Here is a 10,053-nt window from a genome sequence, read left to right as displayed (position 1 = left end):
GCTCCTCCCGCCGGGGGGCTGGAGCCGCGGGGGCGGCCCGAGCAGTGAAGGCCCCGCCCGGGCCAACCGCTTGTCTAGTCCGCCCTCTGGTCGCCGCCTGCTCCGGGGCCCTCCTCCCCCCACTTTCCGTAGATTTCCCTTCCCCCCGCCCCACCGTCCCGCCCTTTCCACGCCCCTCACCCCGAAACCGCCCTTTCCCTCAGGGCCCGCCCTCCGCCCCGAAACCTCCTGACTACTAACCAGTAGACCCCTTTAGTTCTTTAGTAGTATTCACAAATATTTTCCTACTCACACTTTTTATTTTTCCCCTCTCCTCTTGTTACTTTTAACACTTGGATTTTTGTTTCTTTATCTCTCTCTTTTTTTTTTTTGAGAGGGAATTTCGCTCTTGTCGCCCAGGCTGGAGTGCAATGGTGCGACCTCGGCTCACTGCTACCTCCCGGATTCAAGCGATTCTCCTGCCTCAGCCTCCGGGAATAGCTGGGATTACAGGCATGCGCCACCACACACGGCTAATTTTGTATTTTTAGTGAGGACGGGGTTTCTCCTTGTTGGTCAGGCTGGTCTCAAACTCCTGAGCCCAGGTGATCCTCCTGCCTCAGCGTCTCAGAGTGCTGGGATTACAGGCATGACCACCGCGTCCGGCCTCTCCATCTCTTTTAACCTTAATTTTAGCAAGCTTTCCATCCACCCACATGTGGTTTTTTGCCTTACCTGTCCTTTTTTCCTTTAGGATACTTTTTCTTATTTTGAAACTCTTTCAACATGACTACCGTCCTTCACATTTTCTATCCCCAAAGCACTTTTTTAATGTTTTCTTAGTTTAATTTTATGTAAGGGAGAATTGAGGCCCACTTTTGGCACCATTGAGCCTAGTTCATGTCCTGCATGCCCTGCAGCTCCCCTCTGCCCTCCAATCCATTTTCTTTATACTGGTGCCTTTCGCATTCCTGTTAGTCATTGCTATTTCATCATAGCCTCCTTTTATCCTTCCTACTTCATCTCTTCCCTCAAGTTTAAGTTGTTTGTTTTTTAATTGTTTTAGAGCAAGATCACTCCATGGATGAAATGACAGCTGTGGTGAAGATTGAAAAAGGAGTTGGTGGCAATAATGGGGGCAGTGGTAATGGTGGTGGTGCCTTTTCACAGGCTCGAAGTAGCAGCACAGGCAGTAGCAGCAGCAGTGGAGGAGGAGGAGGGCAGGTAAGTGATAATGATAGAGTGGGGAAGATGTTGAGAGGATGTAAATATTCTTAGATAATTGCCTTACTCTTCATAGAAAGCTTTTTACGGAGCTTATCAAAACCATTTTATAGATAAGAAGTAAGAGTATGGAGATCCCCAAAGACAGGAGTTTCAGCAATACAGATAGGTCAGCTTTTTGTTTCTGTTTTTTGCTCCTTGTCTGCACTACGTTGCTGTTTATTTGTTGTATACTGCCCCCTAGGCTGGCAGCTGGGTGTCACTAACTCCTTTCCTCTCCCTTATTTTTGGCCAGGAGTCCCAGCCATCCCCTTTGGCTCTGCTGGCAGCAACTTGCAGCAGAATTGAGTCACCCAATGAGAACAGCAACAACTCCCAGGGCCCGAGTCAGTCAGGGGGAACAGGTGAGCTTGACCTCACAGCCACACAACTTTCACAGGGTGCCAATGGCTGGCAGATCATCTCTTCCTCCTCTGGGGCTACCCCTACCTCAAAGGAACAGAGTGGCAGCAGTACCAATGGCAGCAATGGCAGTGAGTCTTCCAAGAATCGCACAGTTTCTGGTGGGCAGTATGTTGTGGCTGCCACTCCTAACTTACAGAACCAGCAAGTTCTGACAGGACTACCTGGAGTGATGCCTAATATTCAGTATCAAGTAATCCCACAGTTCCAGACCGTTGATGGGCAACAGCTGCAGTTTGCTACCACTGGGGCCCAAGTGCAGCAGGATGGTTCTGGTCAAATACAGATCATACCAGGTGCAAACCAACAGATTATCACAAATCGAGGAAGTGGAGGCAACATCATTGCTGCTATGCCAAACCTACTCCAGCAGGCTGTCCCCCTCCAAGGCCTGGCTAATAATGTACTCTCAGGACAGACTCAGTATGTGACCAATGTACCAGTGGCCCTGAATGGGAACATCACCTTGCTACCTGTCAACAGCGTTTCTGCAGCTACCTTGACTCCCAGCTCTCAGGCAGTCACCATCAGCAGCTCTGGGTCCCAGGAGAGTGGCTCACAGCCTGTCACCTCAGGGACTACCATCAGTTCTGTCAGCTTGGTGTCATCACAAGCCAGTTCCAGCTCCTTTTTTACCAATGCCAATAGCTACTCAACTACTACTACCACCAGCAACATGGGAATTATGAACTTTACTACCAGTGGATCATCAGGGACCAACTCTCAAGGCCAGACACCCCAGAGGGTCAGTGGGCTACAGGGGTCTGATGCTCTGAACATCCAGCAAAACCAGACATCTGGAGGCTCACTGCAAGCAGGTCAGCAAAAAGAAGGAGAGCAAAACCAGCAGACACAGCAGCAACAAATTCTTATCCAGCCTCAGCTAGTTCAAGGGGGACAGGCCCTCCAGGCCCTCCAAGCAGCACCGTTGTCAGGGCAGACCTTTACAACTCAAGCTATCTCCCAAGAAACCCTCCAGAACCTCCAGCTTCAGGCTGTTCCAAACTCTGGTCCCATCATCATCCGGACACCAACAGTGGGGCCCAACGGACAGGTCAGTTGGCAGACTCTACAGCTGCAGAACCTCCAAGTTCAGAACCCACAAGCCCAGACAATCACCTTAGCCCCAATGCAGGGTGTTTCTTTGGGACAGACCAGCAGCAGCAGCACCACTCTCACACCCATTGCCTCAGCTGCTTCTATTCCTGCTGGCACAGTCACTGTGAATGCTGCTCAACTCTCCTCCATGCCAGGCCTCCAGACCATTAACCTCAGTGCATTGGGTACTTCAGGAATCCAGGTGCACCCAATTCAAGGCCTGCCATTGGCTATAGCAAATGCCCCAGGTAAGCTTTCCAATCTTTTGCTTTTATTGGGAACCAACCCTAGCATCTTAGCTGAAACTTGAGTCTAAATAAGGGAATAGAGCCTTTTGAGATAACACTTTTGCCGGGCGCGGTGGCTCAAGCCTGTAATCCCAGCACTTTGGGAGGCTGAGACGGGTGGATCACGAGGTCAGGAGATCGAGACCATCCTGGCTACCACGGTGAAACCCCGTCTCTACCAAAAATACAAAAAACTAGCTGGGTGAGGTGGCGGGCGCCTGTAGTCCCAGCTACTCCGGAGGCTGAGGCAGGAGAATGGCGTAAACCCGGGAGGCGGAGCTTGCAGTGAGCTGAGATCCGGCCACTGCACTCCAGCCCAGGCGACAGAGCAAGACTCCGTCTCAAAAAAAAAAAAAAAAAAGATATAACACTTTCTTGAGGGCTAGTCATTTAGGCAAATAAATTTGAGAAATAGAGATTCTGTTTAAGTAATTTGGAACTGAAGTAAAGGAAACTTCTCCAGTTAGTTTGATAAGAAAGGAGCACTTCTGGGCAATATTTTGGAGTCTGTGTACTACTCAGTGTTTTTGGTGCTGCAGAATAAGGGTTGACAAACTTTTTCTGTAAAGGGCCAGATAGTAAATATTTTAGGCATTGTGGGCCTCATGTGGTCATGTTTTCTTTTCTTTTTTTTTTTTTGAGATGGAGTCTTGCTCTGTTACCCAGGCTGGAGTGCAGTGACGCAGTCTCAGCTCACTGCAACCTCTGCCTCTCGGGTTCAAGTGATTCTCCTGCCTCAGCTTCTTGAGTAGCTGGGATTGCAGACAAACGCCACCACGCCCAGCTAATTTTTGTATTTGTAGGAGAGATGGGGTTTCTCTGTGTTGGCCAGGCTGGTCTCGACCTCCTGACCTCAGGTGATCCACCTGCCTCGGCCTCCCAAAGTGCTGGGATTACAGGTATGAGCCACTGCGCCCAGCCACATTTTCTTTTTTGTATGTTTTTTTCCACACCCCTTTAAAAATGTAAAACCATTTTTAGCTCTAAGGCCTTCTTTGACCTGTAGGCCAACTCGTCCATAGGATAAAAATTGATTATGGGCCGGGCACAGTGGCTTACTCCTGTAATTCAGGCACTTTGAGAAGACGAGGCAGGTGGATGGGTAGAGTTCAGGAGTTCAAGACCAGCCTGGGCAACATGGCGAAACCCTGTGCAACAAAAAATACAAAAATTGGCCAGGCATGGTGGTACATGCCTATGGTCCCAGCTACTCGGGAGGCTAAGGCATGAGAATCTCTTGAATCCGGGAGGCAGAGGTTGCAGTGAGCCAAAATTGCACCACTGCACTCCAGCCTGGGCTACAGAGTGAGACTCTGGAAAAAAAAATACAAAATGTAGTCAGGCGGCTGAGCACGGTGGCTCATGCCTGTAATCCCAGCACTTTGGGAGGCCAAGGTGGGTGGATCACCTGAGGTCAGGAGTTCATGACCAGCATGGCCAACATGGCAAAACCCCTTCTCTACTAAAAACACAAACAATTAGCCGGGCGTGGTGATGCGCACATGTAGTCCCAGCCACTCAGGAAGCTGAGGCCAAGAATTGCTTGAACCTGGGAGGCAGAGGCTACAGTGAGCCGAAATCACATCATTGCACTCCAGCCTGGTTGACAGAGCAAGACCCTGTCTCAAAAAATAAAAATAAAAAATTTGATTATGAGCCGGGTGCAGTGGCTCATGCCTATAATCCCAGCACTTTGGGAGGCCGAGGTGGATGGATCATGAAGTCAGGAGTTCAAGACCAGCCTGATCAATATGGTGAACCCCGTCTCTACTAAAAATACGAAAATTAGCTAAACGTGGTGGCACAAACCTGTAGTCCCAGCTACTCGGGAGGCTGAGGCAGGAGAATCTCTCGAACCTGGGAGGCAGAGGTTGCAGTGAGCCAAGATCGTGCCACTGCACTCCAGCCTGAGCGACAGAGCAAGACTCTATCTCCAAAAAAACCAAAAAATTGATGATGAATTTTGCCCGTTTGTAGAACACAGATTATCATCAGGTATTTCTTGTGAACTGTAACTCCTAATTGAAGGGAAAATGATCTAATGGGTTGCTTTTCAACAAAATAAGTTCCCTGGTTAGTATTAACGAGAATATCCCACACTGAGCGTGCTGGTTAATCAGGGTTGAATTTTTCTTAACTCCTAGTTATCTTAAAAACAAAATCCCATAGCTTTCCTTCACACTAACATATGAGTGTCCTAGGTGATTCTGGTATTTCCTAGGTAGCAGTCTAACTTCCTAGTCTGCTTTGAAAGTACTGTGTATGGTTAGGAAGGGAGGAGAGAGAAAGGGAGTGGGGTAAGTTGGGGTCTGGAATGGAGTGGGGGATGTGAGATTGAGAAGAGTTAGGAATGAGGAGAGCATTGAAGGGAAAAATAATCTGGGAAGAATACTGAATCGGTTGACCATAATGTTCAGGGTCTTTCATTTTGAACTGAATGTTTCACTATTAATTTGAAATTAAAACAGTAAGCAGGTATAAGTCTATGTAGACCGTGTCTTTTTTTTTTTTTTTTTCCGTTTTTGAGACTGAGTCTTGCTCTGTTGCCCAGGCTGTAGTGGAGTGGTGCAATCTCTGCAGTCTGAAACCTCCACGTCCATGGTTTTGGTTATGACCTGATCCCACTGTGCACATCTCCCTTTGACAGGGGCCACAAAATATGGTCCACCCCTTTTTTTTTTTTTTTTCCGTTTTTGAGACTGAGTCTTGCTCTGTTGCCCAGGCTGTAGTGGAGTGGTGCAATCTCTGCTCACTGAAACCTCCCCGTCCTGGGTTCCAGTGATTCTGCTGCCTCAGCCTCCCAAGTAGCTGGGATTACAGGCGCAAGCCACCATGCCTGCCTAATTTTTGTATGATTAGTAGAGACGGGGTTTCACTATGTTGACCAGTCTGGTCTTGAACTCCTGACCTCAAGTGATCCGCCCGCCTCAGCCTTCCAAAGTGCTGGGATTATAGGTGTGAGCCAGCACGACCAGCCTGACTGTAACATTTTAAATTCCGTTGTATGGAGCTGATCTTTAATAAAGCACAATAAAAGGATATACACACATTTTTATATTCTGGCACAATTATACAAATATGGAAAATAGTTCAATGTCACCAAATAATATCATGCAACTTCTAGTTCTTTTTTTTTTCTTTTTCTTTTTCTTTTTTGGGACTGAGTCTTGCCTGTCTCCCAGGCTGGAGTGCAGTGGTGTGATCTTGGCTCACTGCACCCTCTGCCTCCCAGGTTCAAGCAATTCTCCTGCCTCAGCCTCCCGAGTAGCTGGGATTACAGGCGCACGCCACCATGCCTACTAATTTTTTGTATTTTTTTTAGTAGAGGCGGGGTTTCACCATGTTGGCCAGGCTGGTCCCGAACTCCTGACTTTGTGATCCGCCCGCTTTGGCTTCCCAAAGTGCTGGGATTACAGGCGTGAGCCACCGCGCCTGGCCACTTCTAGTTCTTTTGGCATATATATGTGGGTTTATAAATTGTTTACTTTTGTTACCAAGTTCTCATTCCATTTAGACTGATTCTTACATAAGTGAGGGTAACAAATAGGAAACTATATTTCTTGCCTCTTGCAGTTTTGGTAAATCTGGGGGGAAAGTCTGCTTGAGTTCCCTGATTTTCTTACATTTCTGTGGTGTGTTTAGAAATACTGCATGTTGAGCTTTAACGAAACAGTAATCTTAGTTAATTGAAATCTTAGAATTGAAAGTTAGAGCTGGAAGGGACTGAATTTATCTAGTACAACTGCCTTATTTTCTAGACGAGGAAATTGAGGTACAGAGAATCACTTAATGCGATAACAGCCAGAGCTGGGTCTAGTTCTACTAGTCTAGGGTGTAACCTGTTTTAACTAGGGACTTGAAAAATTCTTTAGATTGTTAAAAATGTATTCGAAAAGGTGTTTTTGCTTTACGATTTAATGCTCTAGAACTGACAGGTGTTTTATAAACTAAACATTTATGGGAGTAGAAATGGGAAAAGTTTTATAAAAACTGAGCTCTACAGCATAGAAAATTAGACACTTCTGGGCAACCTACACCACCATGTTTGTTTTCTTTTTTTTTTTTTTGAGACGGGAGTCTGGCTTTGTCGCCCAGGCTGCAGTGCAGTGGTGCAATCTTGGCTCACTGCAAGCTCTGCCTCCCGGGTTCATGCCATTCTCCTGCCTCAGCCTCCAAGTAGCTGGGACTACAGGCGCGCACCACCACGCCGGGCTAATTTTTTGTATTTTTTTTTTTTTTTGAGGTGGAGCCTCGCTCGCTCTGTCCCCCGGACTGGAGTGCAGTGGCCGGATCTCAGCTCACTGCAAGCTCCGCCTCCCGGGTTTACGCCATTCTCCTGCCTCAGCCTCCAAGTAGCTGGGACTACAGGCGCCCGCCACCTCGCCCGGCTAGTTTTTGTATTTTTAGTAGAGACGGGGTTTCACCGTGTTAGCCAGGATGGTCTCGATCTCCTGACCTCGTGATCCGCCCGTCTCGGCCTCCCAAAGTGCTGGGATTACAGGCTTGAGCCACCGCGGCTCATGTTTGTTTTTTATTTGCTCTTAGATTGAAGTACCCAGTTTTGCTCTTCTTCAAAGCAAAATGGATTATTCCTGTTAGTGATTTGGATCCTTGCAATTCTAAAAGGCTTATAACTTAGGCTTTAGAGAAAAGATATGATGCATTCTCATAGATAAATCATGCTCTGGGGAAGTCTGCTATTTAATATGTCATAGGCTAGTGCTACCTAGTTGTTACTGATGGTCTCTGAGCTGAAGAAAATGCATGTGTTTCTGTAAGGTAACAGGAGCTTGACATTCATTAATGAGATAATGAGGCATTGACAGGCTGTTTTGTGAGAGCTGAGATTGTTCGCTTCATTAATAGGGGTTTTTGAAGATCCAAACTTCCTCCTTTCTGGCAAGTAATAATTGTGTAGTATTTCCCCTTTAATTTATATGACTTTATCATTCATGAAAGATAAAAAAATTACTTCCCAGAAGCTCACTGCTTTTTCAGCTTTTGCCTTCCTGCTATGAAGTATCTTGTTTTGGCCAGTCATGGTGGCTCATGCCTGTAATCCCAGCATTTTGGGAGGCCAAGGCGGGCAGATCTCTTGAGCCCAGGAGTTCAAGACCAGCCTGGGCAACATAGGGATCCCCCCCATCGCTACAAAAGATATGAAAATTACCTGAGCATGGTAGCACACACCTATAGTCCCAGCTACTTGGGAGGCTGAGGTAGGAGGATCGCCTGAGCCCGGGACGTTGTGGACACAGTGAGCCATGATCACGCCACAGCACTCCAGCCTGGGTGGTAGGGTGAGTCCCTGGCAAAAAAAAAAAAAAAAAAAGGGTGTCTCATTTTACTCCCTTCTCTGATAGTTATTTTACTGTAAAATTTAACCTTTTTTGCAATATGTTCAACTTCTTAATGGTATGATATAGAAAGAACATTGGATGTGAAATGTTGTATGATACGTGTGTATGTCACTGTACAAAATGATTGTGGGAGATTGCAGCTTCCATGGTGTTTACTTAGTCTGTTTACATTTATTATTTATTTTTTTAATGATTTTTTCTTTTTTTTTTTTTTTGGAGGCGGAGTTTTGTTCTTACTGCCCAGGGTGGAGTCCAATGGTGTGGTCTCGGCTCCCTGCAACCTCCGCCTCCTAGGTTCAAGCGATTCTCCTGCCTCAGCCTCCCAAGTAACGCCCACCACCACACCTGGCTAATTTTTGTATTTTTAGTAGAGTTGTACCATGTTGGCCAGGCTGGTCTTGAACTCCTGACCTCAGGTGATCTGCCTGCTTCGGCCTCCCAAAGTGCTGGGATTATAGGCGTGAGCCTCTGTGCCCAGCTGCTGATATTTGTAGTTTTAGTTAGAGACTGGGTTTCCCAATGTTGGCCGGGATGGTCTTGATCTCCTGGCCTCCCAAAATGCTGGGATTACAGGTGTGAGCTTTTTTTTTTTTCTTGACACCCCTCTTTCTTTATCAGCAGCTTTTCCTTTCATTTTGTAGTCATATTCTGCCAGATCTTTATTTTATTTTATTTTATTTATTTATTTTGAGATGGAGTCTTGCTTTGTCACCCAGGTTGGAGTGCAGTGGTGCGGTCTTGGCTCACTGCAACCTCCATCTCCTGGGTTCATGCAGTTCTCCTGCCTCAGCCTCCCAAGTAGCTGGAATTACAGACGTGGGTCACCATGCCTGGCTAATTTTTGTATTTTTAGTAGAGACAGGGTTTCACCATATTGGTTAGGCTGGTCTTGAACTCCTGACCTCAAGTGATCCACCCACCTCAACCTCCCAAAGTGCTGGGATTACAGGCGTGAGCCACCATGCCCGGCCTATTTTATTTTATTTTTTATTTAAAGCCTCAGATGTTTTTCTTAGCCACTGCTGAATCCTGAAACTCTTACCACAGGTTGAGGGGGAGTTGACTTTTAAAGATTAAGTTTGGATGACTTCTTGTGAGTTCTGTCTAATAAAGAGTGCAGGACTGAGCTTTGGCAGGAGAATAGAACATATTTCCTTGATGAGTATAATTCACTCACTAACCAAACTTAAGGTACTAAAAATAACGATTTCACATCTGCTGGGTTTTATTGGGGTCAGGAAAATGTCTTCTCTTAGAAGTTAAGTTGAATGTGATACCAGGGTTGGTTTGCCAAGGGTGTTACTAAACTTGGGGTCGGATTGCTGAGATCTAATTTGTTAAAAAGTTGTGTTTTAGACCAGTAAATTTGGACATTAATGAAAAGTGGGTTTAGATGATTTAAATGTCTTACCAGTTATCATTTTTGTGCAAAAGGTCACAGAGAGAATTTTCTATTTTAAGATATTTTATCAAATATAATATTGAATGTTTCTGCATCTTTTGTCTTTACCCAGTATTATACTTGTTTCTCTTTTTATTTTATTTATTTATTTTTTTTTTGAGACGGAGTCTCCCTCTGTCGCCCAGACTGGAGTACAGTGGTCGGATCTCAGCTCACTGCAAGCTCCGCCTCCCGGGTTTAC

General features: G+C 46.2%; 1 protein-coding gene across 1 annotated transcript in view; it reads left to right on the top strand.

Moving 5' to 3' along the window:
* Nucleotides 1–55: 55 nt before the first annotated feature.
* SP1 (Sp1 transcription factor) overlaps nt 56–10,053 on the top strand; it is a 42,556-nt gene continuing 32,558 nt past the window's right edge. The window contains exons 1-3 of the mRNA XM_011930687.1: nt 56–89; nt 1,046–1,203; nt 1,502–3,011. Of these exons, the coding sequence (XP_011786077.1) occupies nt 1,060–1,203; nt 1,502–3,011 (1,654 nt within the window). The 5' untranslated portion in view covers nt 56–89; nt 1,046–1,059. The remainder of the gene's footprint in view (nt 90–1,045; nt 1,204–1,501; nt 3,012–10,053) is intronic.

This window comes from Colobus angolensis, unplaced genomic scaffold, assembly GCF_000951035.1.
Source record: "Colobus angolensis palliatus isolate OR3802 unplaced genomic scaffold, Cang.pa_1.0 Scaffold87, whole genome shotgun sequence".
Lineage (NCBI taxonomy): Eukaryota > Metazoa > Chordata > Mammalia > Primates > Cercopithecidae > Colobus > Colobus angolensis.
Note: the sequence above shows the minus strand (reverse complement) of the source record. Positions and strands in the feature narration are given on the sequence as shown.